General features: G+C 41.6%; 1 protein-coding gene and 1 non-coding gene across 2 annotated transcripts; one reads left to right on the top strand and one right to left on the bottom strand.

The window, feature by feature from the left end:
* Positions 1-4,757: 4,757 nt before the first annotated feature.
* Positions 4,758-17,166, bottom strand: LOC103017759 (cytochrome c oxidase subunit 7A-related protein, mitochondrial). The gene is made up of 3 exons (XM_007167106.3): positions 17,007-17,166; positions 6,885-7,016; positions 4,758-5,635 (listed from the first exon to the last, which is right to left on the bottom strand). The coding sequence occupies exons 1-3, from the start codon at positions 17,076-17,078 to the stop codon at positions 5,495-5,497; spliced, it is 345 nt and encodes a 114-aa protein (XP_007167168.1). The 5' UTR covers positions 17,079-17,166; the 3' UTR covers positions 4,758-5,494.
* On the top strand, positions 10,201-10,304 carry LOC114235814 (U6 spliceosomal RNA). Its single transcript, XR_003621897.1, has one exon. It is a non-coding gene; the product is annotated as a U6 spliceosomal RNA (small nuclear RNA).
* Positions 17,167-19,710: the final 2,544 nt, after the last annotated feature.

The following is a 19,710-nucleotide window of genomic DNA, read 5'->3' as shown; positions in this document are numbered from 1 at the left end:
CCGACACGGGCGGTCTTTGGTGCTAGATTAAAGAGTGCTCCAATCCAGGATATGTGCAGTCAAAATGTCAAATAAATGTATTAAATCACTGGAACCAGACAGTATCAGAATTTCTAAGCAGTCAATCATTATTGTCCCTGGTATAACCTCTAGCTACTGAATATCAACAGGCCAGAAAGTGAAAGGTTTGCACAGCTTCCAGCCATAAGAAAAGTCCAAAAGAAGACTTGGGCATTAGGAACCTCAACATCAGACAAGCCTGAGAAGCCAGCCCAGGGCCACACCCATAACGGAGAGGAAAAGTATATAAACCAAAGAAAGCCAGCCAGTGCTGTAACAGCCAATCCCACCCTCACCAGGCCACTGACAGCTTCACACTGGAGTCACAGGATATGAGAGGCCAGGAAGGAGAGGGAAAGCTAGCTGGACCCAGAAAGGGACTCTGGCTGAGAGAGAAAACAGAGAAGGGGTAAATGGGCACTTCTTTGAAAGGAAAAGTATAAAGCTGCCATTTCAACCTTTCTTGCTCTTGTTTACCCTAAAAGGATTTTGAAAATCTATGTATTCCCCTTTGTATTATGTAAGCTTAACATCTAAAGTTTTTCATTATAATTTTAAATAGTTGCAAAGAGTTTCTGGTGTATTGTACATAATGGCGTAAACTATTAAGTCACTCTTATAAATGTATCCAGTGGACTGTAAATACCATCACAATTAGACACCTACCTTCATCTAGTTAAAAATACAAATGTCTATTTAAGTCGGAAATTTCTTCTTGAATTGGGAGCTCCATTACTCTCTTCCATCTAGAATTTTACCCCCCACATTTTACCCTAATGTAACACATTTTTAGGCTTGAAAGTCTCTTATTGACCATACTTATAATTCCCTGTAACATACCAAATTTCCTGTGACCTCATAAGCTCTAAGTGTTCAAAAATATTTTATTCTGGATTGCATGATTATGATTGCTATTAGCACATATTTCAAAACAACAGAATATAAATACTGATCATTATTAAATATGAGCAAAATTTCACTAGAAATGCATCCTGATAGAGTAAGAAGGTTCATGTTTCCAGGGATGAATCTTGCTTACTATTAAGACAGTTTCAGCACCAATTCCATTCCTGTTTTTCATTTTTATAGACATTAAGCCCTGAGACACCTTGTTCTCATAAATAAATAGATGGCAATGGAAGTTCTGTAATAGCAACATCTCTGAATTCCTTGAACTCCCGAGTTATACACCAAAGTCATGCAGTGATCTATTATCAAAATTATTTTTAATGATCAACTGACAACTCAATTGGTTCCTCCAATTTTGTTAGAAGTAGACTCAGAGAACTTGTAACTTGTAAAAGGATTGTTCCCTAGTCTTTAGACTCATATTCTCAACATTTATATTTAGAATTATCCCCATGGCACCCCAGAGAGGAGGGCAACACACCATGGTCCTGACTAGAATGGGTGAGGGTTTGCTTTCCTTTTGCAGAATGGAAAAGGTGATAAGGGACCCCTTATGCTAGGCGTGTTCTCAGACGGCTCAACTTTAGAAGTATAACATAAGCTGAGGACCTAAAAATTGATTCCCTTAAAATTATCCTTGCCTGGGTACCCCATGGAGTCTTCCTACCACCAGAGCTACATGAGTTCAGACCACTGTTGTGAAGACTAACCACATGGCCTGGAAGAGGTGACGAGAGTAACTGTCCCTCTGTTGACAGCATCTCATCGAGACAGCACTGACAAGGAGGGTGGCCCCCCTCTAAGTAAACAATCCAACCTGGCAAGGGTTCAAAGTACCATGCTTAGAAGGAATAATCCTAACTGAGAACACGGTGAAAGGCTTGGAGCCTTCAGTTAAGACCCAAGAAGAGGACACCCTGAGCTCCTTCACTGCATCCCCCCATAGGCTGGCACCAAACAGTTGACTGGCCCAGTGGGAGACACCTGACCCACAAGGGGCCAATGATATTCTCTCTCCTGGAATTTGGAGCTAGACAACCATTTCCTACCATGTGCAACAAGAAACAGAGATAAAGCTGGTCCACAGAAACAGAGTTAAACAGCTGCACAGCCAAGAGAATAACAGAAAGGACAACCACCTTGGTCCCAAAGGTAGGCCTTGTGGCCCAGCTCCACTCAGGTTCTAGAAAATCCCCCTTTCTGCATTGGCTGGTTTTAATGAATTTCTGAGACTTGCAATCAGAAGACGTTTGGCTCAGACGAGTCAGTAGAGTGTTTCTGAGGAATTTGGCCTGATGGACCAATAACATTTACAGCATTATCAAAAAGTACCTGGAAACAAGGAGGCCAAGTACATGATTAGATAGTTCACAAAAAAGGAAATATATTTTACCTTTAAAAATAAAAAGATTTTTTAAATTTTAAATATAAATTTGAAATTAAAGAAAGATATTCAACATCACTAATTACAATGGAAAGACAATTTAAACCAAAGACATTTTATCATTACCAGATTGGCAAAGATGAAAAAGTGTGACAATGCATTCGGCTGACACAGGTGGGGAGGAACAGGCACCCTCATCATGGCTAAATAGGATTGTACATCTACACAATCTCTCACAGTGAGGAATAGCTATTGAAGTTGGAGAGACACATTCTCTCTGCCTTAAAAGTCTCACTTCTAGAAATTATTCTACAAATACATTCAGCAATATGTAAAATGACATGTAAAAATTATATGTTTAAGGCAGTGTTTGTAAAAGCAAAAAATTTAAGACTAAATAACCATCAAAAGGAGACTAGTTAGGGGCTTCCCTGGTGGTGCAGTGGTTAAGAATCTGCCTGCCAATGCAGGGGACACGGGTTCGAGCCCTGGTCCGGGAAGATCCCACATGCCGCGGAGCAACTAAGCCCGTGAGCTGCAACTACTGAGCCTGCGCTCTAGAGCCCACACACCACAACCACTGAAGCCCGCGCACCTAGAGCCTGTGCTCTGCAACAAGAGAAGCCACAGCAATGAGAAGCCGGCGCACCACAACGAAGAGTAGCCCCCGCTCGCCGCAACTAGAGAAAGCCTGCACGCAGCAACGAAGACCCAACACAGCCAAAAATTAAAATAATAATAATTAAATTAATTAATTAAAAAAAATTTTTTTAAATAAAAAAAAAAGGAGACTAGTTAAACTATGGGGTATTCATAAAATAGAATACAATGCAGAAAAATGAGATAGAGAACAATCTCCAAACTATGAGTAGTAGGAATGTACAGTACCAGTTAGGCAAAAATAAAACAGACAGAGAAGGAAAATGCATCTATATATACGAACAGAACATACCAAAAAGTGAACAGAAGAAACTGGGGTAGAGAAAAGACAAGGTAAACATGGACAGCATTCTGTGTGTCAGAAAGTAAGAAATTGCTCAAAGACTGATAGGGGCATGTCAGTGGGACATAGAAGCCAAATTTGGCCCAAATTTGGGCCAAATTTGAGCATCAGCATGAACAATGGCATGGGTGGTTATTACCTTGAATGAGAAAATTACACTAAAACCTCTTAAAAGGGGAGTACTCCTCTTCACTGAGATACATCAACAATAATAATTAGAAAATCACTTTTTTACAACCACCTTAGTAATAAATGATTCCATCAAGAATCACCAAGGAACACTAACACTGGGTGCAAAACCACTGAGGACATGATATTCCCAGTCTCAAATATCACCCCACAGATTACTTATTAATTACAAAGGGGAAAGGGTATCTTTACAAGGCAGACAACATCTTAATTAAGTTAACCAACTTCAACTCTCCAATAATGGGACAAACTGGTATCAAGTGCCACCTGATACAATAAGAACACCACACCATATACAAAGAATTCCTGACTAAACTGCTTAACCTGAATCCAATCATGAGACAGTAAGACAAATCCAAATTGAAGGATGTTCTACAAAACACTACCTGAATTCTTCAAATAGGTCAATGTCATGAAGGACAGTGGGGACTTTTCTTGATAAAAGGAGACTAAAGGGACATGACAACTAAACGTCCTTATTTTTAGGAGATACTGGCTAAAGTATTTATGGCTGAATTACAATTCCATAGCTTAATCTTAAATGATTCAGCAAAAACCAAATGTGTGTGTGTGTGTGTGTGTGTATTATGTATATACATTCGTTATGTGTGCCTGTGTTTGAGAGAGCAAGAAAAAGCAAAGTGGACAATATATTGATAACTGGTGATCTAAGTGAAGAACATACAGGTGTATATTGTTCTATTCTTACAATCTTTCTGCATTCTGAAGTTTTTCAAAATAAAAACTTGGGGGAAATACCAAGGAAGTTTAGACTTGTACAGACAAATAAGGGCTTCCTAGCCTGTGAGAATGATACTGTTTTCACATGCCATATTTTATCTTCAGTAAGAGGTTACTGTTCTTTGCTATGGCAAAATACAGACCACCACTTTATATAATACAATTCCACCTTTTTCCAGCATTAATACAGGGTATGTGAAGTCTACCAATTGTGACAGCACAGGAAATTACTGTCTAAATGAACTGTGTGTTACATGCACATTTCACTAAGGGGTAAGGCAGTTTCTTATAAGGAACCATATGGTAATCATCAATATGCCATTCGCCTCCTATTACTTGACTTTGAGGAACCGTTTTGTAAAGATTATCTGGTGTCTAATTAAAAAGAAAGAAATTAGACTCGGGTTTAAGATGCCTCTGGTATGTTCTGAAATTATTTTGAAAGCTTATTTAAAAGGACTTCAAACTTGAGATTTTTTCATTCATGTATTTATTCCACAATTAAAATAAATCATAATTTAAAGCCATAACATTTTTAAAAGGTAAAGGAGAATTTGTGTCACAGCTGTATTAATAAAACAGACATTGGTCTAAAGTGCAACACTAAACAGGTGTTCTCTGTTCCCATGGTGGAATAAATACATAACAATTACACATAAAATTTCACTAAAGATCTGAGATGATGCAAATAACCCTTCGAAACAAACTGCCCAATGAACAGAGGCAGACTGCAAATAATTTCTATTAACATTTTACTGCAGGATGGAAAAATCCCCAAGGTGACTACTAACTCAAAATCTCTCATCTCATGTGCCTGGCCTTAGCTTGTTTTCCTTCCTCAGTCACATCCAAATCCAAAAGGGCTTCTCCATCCCAAGCTCAAAACTCCACCATAAGTCCCCAAGGACCTCAGCACAGACTGCCATAATGGGCCTGTGTGCAACCTTCATTCAGAACCTCCAGGGAAATCAGAAGCCCAAATGCAGAGAGCAGCAACATTTCTTTAAACAATAGTTTTAACTGTCAGATGAGCTCTGCCAGGCCATGTGCATTTCATAACAAACCAAAATATTGTCTTAATTTCTGTTTTCTTGAAGAATGTTAAGTAGGCCATTCAAGTAAAAAAAAAAAAAAAATTTTACAAATAATGAAAAATGAAAATTCAAAGGATTTATGCTAAAAAGCAAACCAGTCCTCTGCAGCCTAACTCATTTGTTTCTGGGCTGTGATGCCATGTAGAGGGCGATCAGGCAGTAGATGGTCCCTCCCACAGTCAGCGCCATGGTTGTCCGGTAAAGCATTTGGTCAGGCAAGCCTCGTTTCAGGTGGATGGGCACACCGTCGGATTTCTTGAAAGAAAGAATTATCAAGGATATGGCTGATAAGAAAAAGATTTTACAATTTAGGCTAATATAGAACAAATGCCTCTACTTTATAACTAATCCATCAACCCACTGCAGTGGAAAAAGCCCAAATCTACTAGAATGCTAACTGAAATACTAGTATATTTCTTACTAATGTAGCTAAAGTTTGTAAGTCCAAAGTCATTCTCCAAAATGCAGCTTCAGGAACATGTGTGCAACAAATTCCAAATTTCTAAGGAATTTATCATATATTGCTTAATTACAAAAGGAGCACTGGTGAATTTTTTTTAAAGGCAAAGGTAATCAGCAGCTAATCAAAGACCTGTAGGCACAAGAAATACTCTACATTTAGTCTGACTTCTGATCATTAGTGGATAAAGTCTAAGCACACCAGGTCAGTTAACAGGTTCATGTCCATTTTGTACTCAACTACCTTCTTTCTATTAAGCTGCTAAACCCCTATTTAATAATGAGACTCCATAAAATGTTTAATCCATTATCTTGCACAGTCTCCAAAATCCCTCCCCATGGCAACTCAAGACCCCAAATGCCCACTCAAGTCTGAGTTATCAGATTAAAAGAGATTAAATTGATCCAAAGTCCCCAAGCTGGTCCTAAATCTGGACATATTTTTGAGGAGGGGGAAGCTATCTTCCAGCAACAGCAGTAACAGCTATTGCCACTCCCATGATACCTGAGATATAGTCAAGTCACTGACCTCTCAATTATCTGTAGGTAGATTAACATTAATAATATTTTTAAGTCCAATCCTAGCTTCTCTGCTAATCAGCAAACCCAACAGAGCCTCCTCCACTTCTAGCCAACAGTTCAGTGAATTTTAATATAAAGCAAGCAAAAAACAACTAGAAGAAAACTTATTGCCAAAAGTCACCTCATGTGTCACAAAGCCTAATATATACTGGATTATTCACAGTGTTATTATATATTATATATGCTATTGCTTCCTCCATCCAATGGATGATCAACAGCTACATATGCAATTTAAAAATCTGCATAACCTTAAATACTGATGAGGAAATTAATCACCCTCTCTTCTTTTATCAGTTTCTACCTACATGAAGTTCTACCAGTTTATGGCTTAAACTAAAATCAAGAGAATTCTATTTAAGGAAAAACAGGGAAGTGAGTAGCAAACTAGATTAAGACTCCGTTTTGTAGGGGTTTTTAGGTCTATTTACTTCACAGCCTTCACTGTTCTAGTGTCTTCTCTCACCTGGAAAAACATCTGCAGCTCTGGAACTTTATTTTTCCCAGCATAATCATATGCAGTAGAATTGGAACTCAGTTTAGTTGGTGTGGCAAATATGATAGGCGGTGCTTCTGTGGAAACCACAGGCCTTAATCCCTGCAGGAAAAAAGGAAAAGGTCAAGTTGAAAGTATGTCTGGGCATGTGAACAAGCCTTTCCAGGAGAAGGCTGTCCGCAAGAGTGGAGGCAGTGATTCCACCACACAAGAGAGAAGGCAAGTCCCCAACTCTGCATTACAAAGCATTTAGGTTTAAAGTCCCTAAACTTCCAACAAAACACCCTAGCGCCCATTCCCAGAGCAAACACAGTCAAGAACTCTCTTGCCTGTTAAGGTGGGGGAGGGGAGGGGGAGGGGGAGAAGCAAACCACAACAAAGGCCCAATCTAAGCTTCCAGATAAACCCACTGTGTCTATCTTCTCATCAAACCAGTAAAACATTTATCATCTATATGAACTTTGGGTTAAATTTCAAAAGAAACCTGGCTGTGCCTTTTCTCCTCTGGGTGAGTAGGTGTACCAACATGGAATCTCGAACCCTGAAGTGGACTTCAGAAACTTTCCAGACACACAGTAAAGAAATATCTCAGTCTGGAAGAGCCTGTAATGGGAAGAGAGCTGTCTTTCAGGACCAGAAAACAAAACAATTACAGCAGAGCAACTGAACTTTCTGGCATTAATAAACCTGTAAGTTAAAAAACATATATTGTAAAAATAAAAAAGGAAAACTCAGCGTTCTCATTGTGACATGTGTACGACAATACACATGTACTACGTACACAGAGTGTCTACCACTGAAAGGACTGCGTGCAGTAGCATGTGCCTAAAGCAGTGTCTGGTACACAGCAGGCATTCAATAAACATAAGCTGAGTGAGGTTCGGGGGCTCAGCAGCCGCCTCAGCCACATGTGACAGAGAAAGGAAGGACACACACACAGCCTTAAAAAGAACCTAAGGGGGGAGAAAAATGGAGTGCTGATACATGCTACAATATGGATAAACCTTAAAAACAGTACGCTGAGTAGAAGCAGTCAGTCACAAAAGACCACAAATATATGAAAGCCCAGAATAGGGATATTTACAGAGACAGAAAGTAAATTAGTGGTTGCTTAGGGATGGGGGAGGGGGGGGCAGGGGGCTTGTTAAGGAAGAGGAAGGTGATAGCTGAAAGGTATAGCTTTCTTTCTGAGGTGATAAAAAATGCTCTAAAATTAACATGGTAATGGTTGCACATTATCTGTGAATACACTAAAAACCATTTAATTGTACATTTTAAATGAGTAAATGTATGGTATGTGAATTACATCTCAACAAAGCTGCTTAAAAAAAAAAAGAACCTAAAGGGAACTCTGGGTTTCTATCTGATGGAGTAAACCTACAGTGGCAGATAGATAAATGATTCTCCAAAATAACCTACAGATCACACTAAGGAACTTAGAGTTACAAATCAATAAAATCACATCCTTTTATATTAAATTCTAACTCAGAAAAATAAAATCTTAAAGTTAGAAAGCAAAGTTCAAGCTCAGCCTCTTCTATTTTTACAGATGAAAAAGGAAATCCTTTGCTCAAATTAATAAGAGTTATCAGATTGTACTTGATCTCTTCAAAAATATCTAACTTTACCTATAATTGACAAGAGACCTATTCTAAAGATCACATATTGAAAACCTCAATGTTACTCCCACCAGGCAGGCACTGGGATCAACAGAGCAACAAAAAGGCATTAAAGTAATTTTGGCTTCTATTTCTTCTGACACAGTCCCATAAATGGGAATGAATCACAGCCTTTTTTTCTGTTCTTTCACTCATTCAACATATTTTACTGAGTACTTACTCTATACTGAAAATACATAATGAATAAGACACATTCAATCTCTGCCATTATGGATATCAGTGTTATGGAATAATAGCAGCTAATATCTACCAAGCTCTTGTTATGTGCCCAGCATCATGTTAAGCATTTCATACGCATCATTACAGCAATCCTAGGGAGATGTTACCTTTCCCTTTTTTTACAGAGGAGAAAACTGGATCAGAGAGGGTGACTTGCCTGAGACCCCATAACAAAAAGAGCCAATTGTGGGAACTCAAGCCTCTCTCAAGTCCAGAACCCTGGCATTTAAGTACCTACCTGCCCCTGATACCTCCCGTCAACTACTGCTCAAAATCAACAATCCATTTGAAGAGAAAGTCTGCTTAGTAAGCTGTTAGTCTACATTTGGAATATAACACACTCAGAGACTTAGGAGTCAGAGACAGAACAGGGGCTCCAACTACTGAGATAACAAGGCTATAAAAAAGTCCTCTCTTTAAACTGGAGAATTTTAGACACTCCCTTATCATTCTGTGAGCTCTTTGTTATTTTCTCCTTATGATCATTTCCCCTTGAATGCAAAAATTTAAAAACCCTTCCTACCAAGCAACTCCAAAACTGGTTTGAAATTAAATTCATGTTTTGACAGGACTAATGTGAGAGCATTTTTAGATGGGATTATACCTAGTTGCTTTGTATTTGTTTACCTGTCAAGTGATTCAAAACTATAGCAAAGTTTTTGAACAAGATCATCTCAAAACAGGAGTTATCAACCATCTTAACACAGTTTAAAATAATTCCATATTTCCATTTATAATACTGTAAAAGTTTAGAATATCGAATTTTAAAGTTACCTATAATCCCATTATCTTATCCCATCAATTATTATGAATTGTATATTCTCCTCCAATCTTTTCATAGGCATATTTTTTTTTTTTTGGACGTACATTTTTTATTTATTTATTTATTTATTTATTTATTTATTTTTGGCTGTGCTGGGTCTTCGGTTCGTGCGAGGGCTTTCTCTAGTTGCGGCAAGTGGGGGCCACTCTTCATCGCGGTGCGGGGACCGCTCTTCATCGCGGTGCGCGGGCCTTTCACTATCGCGGCCCCTCCTGCTGCGGGGCACAGGCTCCAGACGCGCAGGCTCAGCAGCTGTGGCTCACGGGCCCAGCCGCTCCGCGGCATGTGGGATCTTCCCAGACCAGGGCTCGAACCCGTGTCTCCTGCATTAGCAGGCAGATTCTCAACCACTGCGCCACCAGGGAAGCCCTCATAGGCATATTTTAATCTTTATAGTCACAGGGCAAAACCCCACATTCTACTTTTTTCACTTATAATAAACATTTTTTTTCAGGTTCCTACACAATCTTCATAACTAAATCTACTCTTCACATCAACCCCATAAATTAAGTATTACCAGCCCATGTTACAGATGATTAAAACAAAGCTCAGAAATGTCATAAGTGTGCTCTCTTCAGCAGCACATATACTAAAACTGGAACGATACAGAGATTAGCATGGCCCCTGCGCAAGGATGACACGCAAATTCGTGAAGCGTTCCATATTTTTAAACAACTACCGTATGCTAACACATATATATGGAATCTAAAAAAAAAAAAAAAAGGTTCTGATGAACCTAGGGGCAGGATAGGAATAAAGACGCAGACATAGAGAATGGACTTGAGGACACGGGGAGGGGGAAGGGTAAGCTGGGACGAAGTAAGAGAGTAGCACTGATATATATACACTACCAAATGTAAAACAGCTAGTGGGAAGCAGACGCATCGCACGGGGAGATCAGATCAGTGCTGTGTGACCACCTAGAGGGGTGGGATAGGGAGGGTGGGAGGAAGATGCAAGAGGGAGGGGATATGGGGATATATGTATACATATAGCTGATTCACTTTGTTATAAAGCAGAAACTAACCCACCATTGTAAAGCAATTATACTTATGACAGTAAAGATGTTAAAAAAAAGTAAAGCAGTAAAGATGTTAAAAAAAAAAGTCACAAGTAAGATGGGATTCAAACCCACACATGTTTATTACACCACACCATCAGTAATCAGCTGTCTCGGTCCCACAGGTAAAAAGAATCCAAATGGTGCTAAGGTACTTCACCCTACCCATCATTAAACCTCCTAACAATATAAGAGCAGTCAAGGTTTCCAGTGTTTCAAGGCAGCTAGATAAGACTAGCACTAGTGTTCTCAAGAGTAGACCAGGAAGCTATATTTACAGGAAGGGATCTAGAGCAAATCCCTTTGCCTAGGCCTCTTCCAGGGCTACGGCTGCCCCAACTTAGAAGAATTATGAGCCTCAAATATGCCCCTCCTCATCTCAATAAATGATAACGCCATCTTTCCAGGTACTTGGGCCAAAAACCTTGAAATTGTTCTTAATACCTCTCACTCACACATTTGAAAATCCTTTTGGCTCTACCTTCAAACTATATTTAGAATCTGACCACTTCTCACCTATCTTCACCAATCCACATTCTGGTCCAAACGCCTGGATTTTTAAAACAGTCTCCTAACTGGTCATCCTGATTTTATTCCATCCTTGCTGCCCTACAGTCTACTCTTAATGCAGCAACCAGTAATTGTGTTAAAACAGAGGATGTCGGGAACTTCCCTGGTGGTGCAGTGGTTAAGAATCCGCCTGCCAATGCAGGGGAGACAGGTTCTAACCCTGGTCCAGGAAGATCCCACATGCCGCGGAGCAACTAAGCCCATGCGCCACAACTACTGAGCCCATGTGCCACAACTACTGAAGCCCGCACACCCTAGAGCCCGTACTCCGCAACAAGAGAAGCCACCACAATGAGAAGCTCACGCACTGCATCGAAGAGTTGCCCCCGCTTGCCACAGCTAGAGAAAGCCCACGCGCAGCAACGAAGATCCAATGCAACCATACATACATACATACATTTTTTTTAAAAAAACAGAGGATGTCACTACTCAGCTCAAACCCTCCTAAAGGCCTCCTATCCCCCTGAGCAAAACTCAATGTACTTAAATGGCTTTCAGAACCCTACGAGATGCACCCCTCACCGCCCCCGCCCTTTACATCATCCTCTTTCTCTGTCCCAGTCTACTGGACTAGCCCCTTAAAACTCCCAAGCACCAGGCATGTTCCCTCTGTCTAGAATGCTCTTCTCCAGGTATCTACATGGCTTGCACCCTCACCTCATGTCGCCTTCTCAGTGAGACATCCCCTTACCACCTTTTTTAAAACTGCATGTCCTCCTCCATACTGCTAACCACCTCTTCCCCCGCCTTCCCTGCCTTATTTTTCTCCATAGCACCTATGACTATCTAACATACTATATTCAGCTTTCTATACTGCATCTCTCCCTACTGCAATGGAAGCTCCAGGAGGTCAGGATTTAGACACATTTTGTTCACTGTTCTTATTTCCCAAGACTTAGAAAAGCAACTGGCACAGAGCACATTTAGTAAATATTTGTTGAATGTATAAATAAGCTAAGGAAGTCTACAGCTTCACCAGTGTAGACTTGAATATTTCAGAACCAAAGCCATGAAAATTAGCACTTGATGGCAGAGCCTCCCACACAGCCCACAGCAACGTGAAAACTGAAAGTTGTTCTTAAAATAAGTGGACTGTAGACCACGTGGAAATCACAGGTTTTGCTGAGCATCAAATCTCTTAGCTGTTTACATAATCACTACCACTACAATTGATTAAGAGACATTCAACTGTTTTACCACGTTTAGTAACTGAGTTCTTCATAGTCTACTTTAGCTGCTCCAAATTTTAAGAGAGAAAAGTAAACATGATTTTTTTTAACCTCAAAATTGACTGGCCCAAAGTTTCCCCTTTCCTTCTACCTTTTAACTTTGGGGAGGAGGAAGAAGGGTGGAGAAATAAGAAAATTATCCCAAAAATGTTTTAATTTTTAAATGATAGAAACTTACGAGCTCTTCCATTCTGATTCAGGACTACAAACAAGTTTCAATTTGCAGTGATCAAGTCCTTCATTTCCAATTGCCAGCTAGGTACCACCACCTCCATGTTTCCCTGACATTTCACACTCAGTGCATCCAAAATTCACCCAGTTTCTCACAAGCCTACTCAGGAGCTCCCTGTTTCTGGGGAAAGCACCACCATCCTCCCATTACCCAGTCATCTTGGAGTCCTCCTTCCTCATTTCCAAAATCTCCTCCACTGGGCGCTAAGTACTTATCTCCAGCCTCTGACTCTTTCTCCATTCTTACTGAGAAGACCCTGAACTCTTTTATGGGTATAACAGGCATCCCTGGCACTGGTCTCTCCCAATCAGATTATCTTTTCAAAGCATAGCTCTGGTTATGATACGTACTCCTCCATCATAAACCTTTCATGAAACTAAAGGGAAGAGGCCATACCCTTGTTTCAACCTCTGGACAAGACTCTACCACAACTTTCAGCATCAAGTTGCTTTGTACATTCCTATTCATTTCTCACAAAATTAAGTCCTACCATCCTAGGCCCTTCATGATCTACCTCCATCCACCACAGCCAAACTTACCTACTCAATGATTCCCCTGCAGCCCCCCTCTCCTCCTTCAGTCTCACAGTTCCCTTAATCTAGAATATCCTGCCATCTTAACTAGGAGAGGAACTGCTGGATCATACGATAAAATTATGTTTCACTTTTTTAGAAAATGCCAAACTGTTTTTCAAAGAGGCTGTACCATTTTACATTCCCCCCACAATGTAGTAGTAGGGTTCCAGTTTCTCCACATTCTCACCAACACCTGTTGTCTTTTTTATTTTAGCAGGTGTGAAGTGGTATCTCCTTGTGGTTTTGATGAGTATTTCCCTAATGACTTATGATGTCAAACATCTTTTCATATGCTTATTGGCCTCAATTTATTTATTTATTTATTTATTTATTTTAAATTTTTTAAAAATGCATTTTAAATTTATTTATTTATTTATTTATGGCTGTGTTGGGTCTTCGTTTCTGTGCGAGGGCTTTCTCTAGTTGCGGCAAGCGGGGGCCACTCTTCATCGCGGTGCGCGGGCCTCTCACTATCGCGGCCTCTCCCGCTGCGGAGCACAGGCTCCAGACGCGCAGGCTCAGCAGTTGTGGCTCACGGGCCCAGTTGCTCCGCGGCATGTGGGATCTTCCCAGACCAGGGCTCGAACCCGTGTCCCCTGCATTGGCCGTCAGACTCTCAACCACTGCGCCACCAGGGAAGCCCCTCCATTTATTTTTGACAAAGGACACAGAAAGGTAAGCAAAATGCTCTTCACTCAACCACTGGAAAATACCCTCCCGACAATTACTTGCCATCAGATTGATTTATAAATCTCTACCTGTACTATTGTTAGAGAACTAGCTTTTCCATACAAGGTTACTCAATGCATGTTAGATTATTCACTTTACGTAATACTGAAAGTTACAAACACCTACATTTTACAGTGTGCTAACATTTTAAATGTTTCCAAGAAAGGAAAAACTAAAGTACTCCTGATTACCAAAGTCACAACCCTTGGTTTGGGGATACCTGTCACAATCACTCTGAAATCTGCAATTCATATAAAGCCTACAATATTCATATAAAGCCTACATAATATCACTTCTTTCAACATAACTTAAGAAATCCTTAAGTAATTAAGTCCAAATTCTCAAGAGAAACACAATTCAAGTGGAGCTAGAAATCTTTAATCCCTCTCTGTACCAAATGCATCTTGGGGTAATATCTGCTCTAAGTGCCAATTTATTTCAAGATGTGTCAGTTTTAGTTTAAAATTTCACTTTTTCTTACTAGATAACAAAATCTAGATTATTTTAAAACTCTATTAAAAGAAATTCTACAACCACCGATGGAATAGATCAATTGTGATATATTCATACAATGAAATCCTATACTGCAATAAAAGGAACCAACTACTAATACACATAACATGAATGAACCTCAAAAATATTGAGAAATAGAAGGCTTATACAAAACAGTACTGTGTGGTTCCATTTATATGAAATTCAAAAACAGGCAAAACTATCTATTTATAGTGATAAAAATAAGAATAGGAAGATGGACATGGATTGACAGGGCAATAGTAAAAAGGAACTTCCTAGGAGTGATGTAATGTTGCATATGTTAATAAGGGGGTGGGTTACACAATGTGTTTGTCAAAAATGTGCTGAAGAGCTTCCCTGGTGGCGCAGTGGTTGAGACTCTGCCTGCCAATGCAGGGGACACGGGTTCGTGCCCTGATCTGGGAGGATCCCACATGCCGCAGAGCAACTAGGCCCGTGAGCCACAATTACTGAGCCTGCGCGTCTGAAGCCTGTGCTCCGCAACAAGAGAGGCCGCGACAGTGAGAGGCCCCCGCTCGCCGCAACTACAGAAAGCCCTCGCACAGAAACGAAGACCCAACACAGCCAAAAATTTTTAAAAACAATAAATAAATAAATTTAAAAATAAAAAATGTGCTGAAAAATACACATCTTTATATTATAAGAATATTTGCTTCTTTATAGAAACAAATATAATAGAAATAGCTATTTCTTATAATCTGTAAGATAAGTCACTGTTGTCAATTCCTTCTTTAGACCTCACTACCAATTTGGTTTCAATGACACCATGCTGCTTTCCCCTCTAATCCTGGATTGTTCTTATGATAAATTTTCCTCCTCCACTCTCCCTTCCTGTTTCTCTAATCTAATCGTTAACTCCATCTTTCTTCCCCATGTGCTCCCTGGATGATCTCCCCCACCACAGCTTCTACTACCACCTACGGGCTGAAGACACCTAGATCTATTAAACTCCATATTCATAAATCCAGCTGCAATCAGACATGACATCTCATCACGAACTCAATATTTATAAACCTGGACCCTTCCTCCCCAACCCCACACCCCCAAAACACTTGCTCTTTTTCTTGCCCTCCCTATCCTAGTTAACAGCACATCTAATCTTAGATTGAAATCATTCTTAAACATCCTTCCCCTTGAGCAAGTTGCGGTGTTCCACAGAAGAAAGAGGAGGTAACAACAATGGAGCATTCTATACACCCCACCGGGGGCCCTTACTGTTCCAGTACAGTTTTCCAACTGCATATCTCATCAACCCTTCCCTACCTACCCTGAGGATTGAGAATGAAAATGATGGTACCTCAGACTTAGCTTCTCGAGAATAGCTACCACTTATCCAGTAACAGCCACCTGTCAACGATCGCTAGTCACATGACACACACCTCTTTTAATCTGTACTCCACCTGCCCTAAAGGAAACTGAGCTCACAATGAATTAACTTGGTCAAAGTCATAAAATTAAAGCACCGAAACCAGGATTTGAGCCCAAATTAAGAGTCTGGGACTCTTAAAGTTTTTCATCTCTACACTACAAGCTGGAGACTGATACTCCAAATTGGCAAAATCTGAGTGAAGTCGCAATACTTTTCAGACCACTCAAGAGCAACCATCAACCATTTTACAGCTGGAAAAATGTCAGCTCTTTGCACGTTAACTGCGAAGACTCACCCAAACATTTGAATTAACTCTTTAAGTCTCCTAATTCTGATCACACAGCCCCTTCTGCCCCTACGGCTTCCGCTGGTACCGTCACCCCAGCTCCCAAATCTGATGCTTGGATGAGGCTGTCTTTTGGGCTGCGGCAGGAGGATGACAATGGAGCACTGAGGAGACTGAAAGCTAGACCTCCTTAAAAAAAGGACTGGGCCGGGCTTCCCTGGTGGCGCAGTGGTTGAGAATCTGCCTGCCAATGCAGGGGACACGGGTTCGAGCCCTGGTCTGGGAAGATCCCACATGCCCCGGAGCAACGTCCGTGAGCCACAATTACCGCGATGGTGAGAGGCCCGCGCACCGCGATGAAGAGTGGCCCCCACTTGCCACAACTAGAGAAAGCCCTCGCACAGAAACGAAGACCCAAGACACCCATAAATGGATAAATAATTAAATAAATAAAATTAAAAAAAAAAAAAAAGGACTGGGCCAAACTTCGGACTTGGTCGGGTCACATTCTGGGACCCGCCGACCCCACGAGCCACAAGCAACGACCTCGGGGGTCACCTTGACCGCTGCTGAGTGCCAGGCCCAACTTCCACACCAGGCCAGCCTCGCCGGGGAGCAGCTACAGAATTAGGAGCCTCCATGGCCACGGCAAGTGCGTGACAAGAGGTGAGGGACCAACTAAACCAAAGCTCGGGCAGAAGCCTCGCCTGGCTCCGGCGCTGAGACTGCCAGGCGCAGACTCGGGCCGCCACTTCTCCTGTCCGAACCGGCGCGGCGCTACCCGTACCTGAGGGCTATAGGCGTCGGAGGCCCACGCTCCCGTCAGTTTCTGCGTGAAGCTACTAAACTTATAATACATGCTGCCCGGTGTCTACTTCCTGCAGCCACTGCCCGCGCGACCTCCACAGAGAAGGACCCCGCCTTCCCGGGTGTCTGCCGAAGGCACAGCCCAAGGACCCTGCGCCAAAAGGCGGGCTGCCCGGGGATCGCCTAATTTAAAACGTGCCCTCTTAAGCCACATAAGGGAATGAGAAGCCAGGTTCTCCGGGCCAAAAAGACAAAACAAGTTCTGGGGCAGCGCGGAAAGCCGCTGTAGCGCGGTGTGTAGGGAATAAGAGCCTTCCTCTTTCCGTCACGTTTAGATTCGGGCAGTACCAAGACGCCCTAAGAATTGCGCAAGCGCCCCGCCGATCATGCGGGAGGCTGAGGGACTTGCCGGGGTTGAGGGGGCGGGCTCGGGGCGGGGCCTAGGGCGGGAGGGGAGGGGCTGGGCGGGGTGAGTACGCTCCTTCCCTCCCAGAGATCCCGTGCTGCGAGGTCGCCACCTGGTAGTTGTCTTGAAGGCGTCTCTCCCTTTCCTAAACTTAACTCCTCCCAAACCTAGGTCACCTCGTGAAGCGTCCCGCTCTCGCTCAGTGGGCTCAGGTGTATGGATCCGTCGGCCAGGCTTCTCTGGAAATCTAGGAGTGGGGGGAGCAAATAAGAAAAATTGGAAACACCTGTTGCAAGCTGTTTGGTACTGAGGGCTGTTAGGATTTTCACCCCAGTAATATATAAAGATAGCCTCCTGGGCTTTTTGTAGAGGAAATACATCGTGCCCTTTGAACTTCAGGCACCGGGACATAAATTTTGCACAGTTCTCAGAACTGATTTTTACCCTTACCTGAGCTTTGTGGGAACTGATTGCCCATCCTTTTCCTGGTCTCTGCCCTTCGAGATAGATGAGGTGGGGAGTGGAGGGGAGGTGGACTAGAAATACTTGAAAAATCTGGACGTTGAGCCTGAAAGATCAGGACTCCCACTTTCAGTTATGGTATTATCCACTTCAGTTCAATTTTAAAATGTTTTTTGAATCTCCACTATGTGCAAGGTACTGTGTAAAAGGAGTATGCTAGTTTCCTACCTCCTGGAATGCGGCAAAGCTTTTTTTGGCTTTATCATCTAACCAGAGGTTTTCATAAGCATATTACAGGTGCATTTATAGTTCATTATTTTTAAAAAAATTTTTTAGAAAGAAAGCACTGGCTCTTTTTTTCTTTTTTTAAAGATTTATTATTTATTCATTTATTTTAGGCTGTGTCGGGTCTTAGTTGCGGCACCTAGGATCTTTTTTCGTTGCAATGCTCGGGCTCTTCCTTGTGGTGCATGGGCTTCTCTCTAGTTGTGGCGTGTGGGTTTTCTCTTCTCTAGTTATGGCATGTGGGTTTTCTCTTCTCTAGTTGTGGTGCGCGGGCTTTAGTTGCCCGTCGGCATGTGGGATCTTAGTTCCCTGAGCAGGGATTGGACCTGCGTCCCCTGCATTGTAAGGCGGATCCTTTACCGTTGGACCACCAGGGAAGTCCCTGTAGTGCATTTATGAAAGCATGTGGCAAACAGATGGGTGATTCTAACCTGTACATAGCATTTTACATAAATTCATTTAATCTTTACAACAATCCTATGAGATAGGCGCTGTTATCATCTCCATCTTACTGTACAGGAAAATGAGGCCCAGAAAAGTTAAGTAGCTTGCCCAGGTCAGCTATTAGTGAGTGGCAGAGCCAGTCACCTGGCTCAAGAGTCTATACTCTGAAGCACTACATAATGGATAAGTAGATATAACTCCACTCGGAGGATGGAGGCTGAGTACACCAGAGTTAGGGTGTACACCAGCATCCTGGCTTTGACAGGTGTAAGCCCGAGAGCGCCAAGTGTTCAGCACTGCCAAGACTCAAGAGCAAAGGTTTTAGCATATTCATGTGATCGACCAATTCAAGGTCGCTACTTTTACAAAGCAGCACTGTGATATAATGGAAAGAACCTTTGATTTGGGTTTGAGTCGCAATTTTTTCAAGGCTGAGTGATTTGTAGCTAGTTACTTACATTTTCTGGGCCTCGCTTTCTCTTCTGTAAAGTAGGAATCATCATCATCGGACTATCTTCTCTCCCTAGTGTTCTGAGAATCAACAGTTCGGTAGGTTATGAAGCTTACACAAGCGTTACATTGCTGATCTTACTTTTGAGTCATTTTACTTTTCTATGGTTCTTGGCTACATATAAGAATCTCAGTTAATTTTTCTTTGTTACTCTAATTTAATTAATTAATTAAATGCTGGAGTCACTCATACCACGAAAGGAGAATGAGCTTGTTAGCAGATATTGGATGGAAAGAAAGGTCTTTCACAGAGTTTAGATTGAAAAGAGAAATCAAATGATTTAGGACAGCTCCCTATCTCCATCCCACTGTCTTCTAGACATATTTTGGAAGAAAGAGGTAGAGAACATTCCCCAACTTTTAGCAGCACTAAGGTGTACCAGCTTCTTGAAGTATAAAGGTGCCTGTCAACACTGGTTATTTTCTTAAAGTTCCTGCCAACTGATTTTAGATTCTGCAAGACATAAATTAAGAATCCTGAAAATGTTACAACAGCCGGGCTGTTCAGTGGGAGATAAAATGTCAGTAGCAGAGTGTGGGTTGGGATGTCACATGGAGTGGCTGATCATAGGAAGAT

This window comes from Balaenoptera acutorostrata, chromosome 12, assembly GCF_949987535.1.
Source record: "Balaenoptera acutorostrata chromosome 12, mBalAcu1.1, whole genome shotgun sequence".
NCBI lineage: Eukaryota > Metazoa > Chordata > Mammalia > Artiodactyla > Balaenopteridae > Balaenoptera > Balaenoptera acutorostrata.
This window is presented reverse-complemented; position numbering and strand designations above follow the sequence as displayed.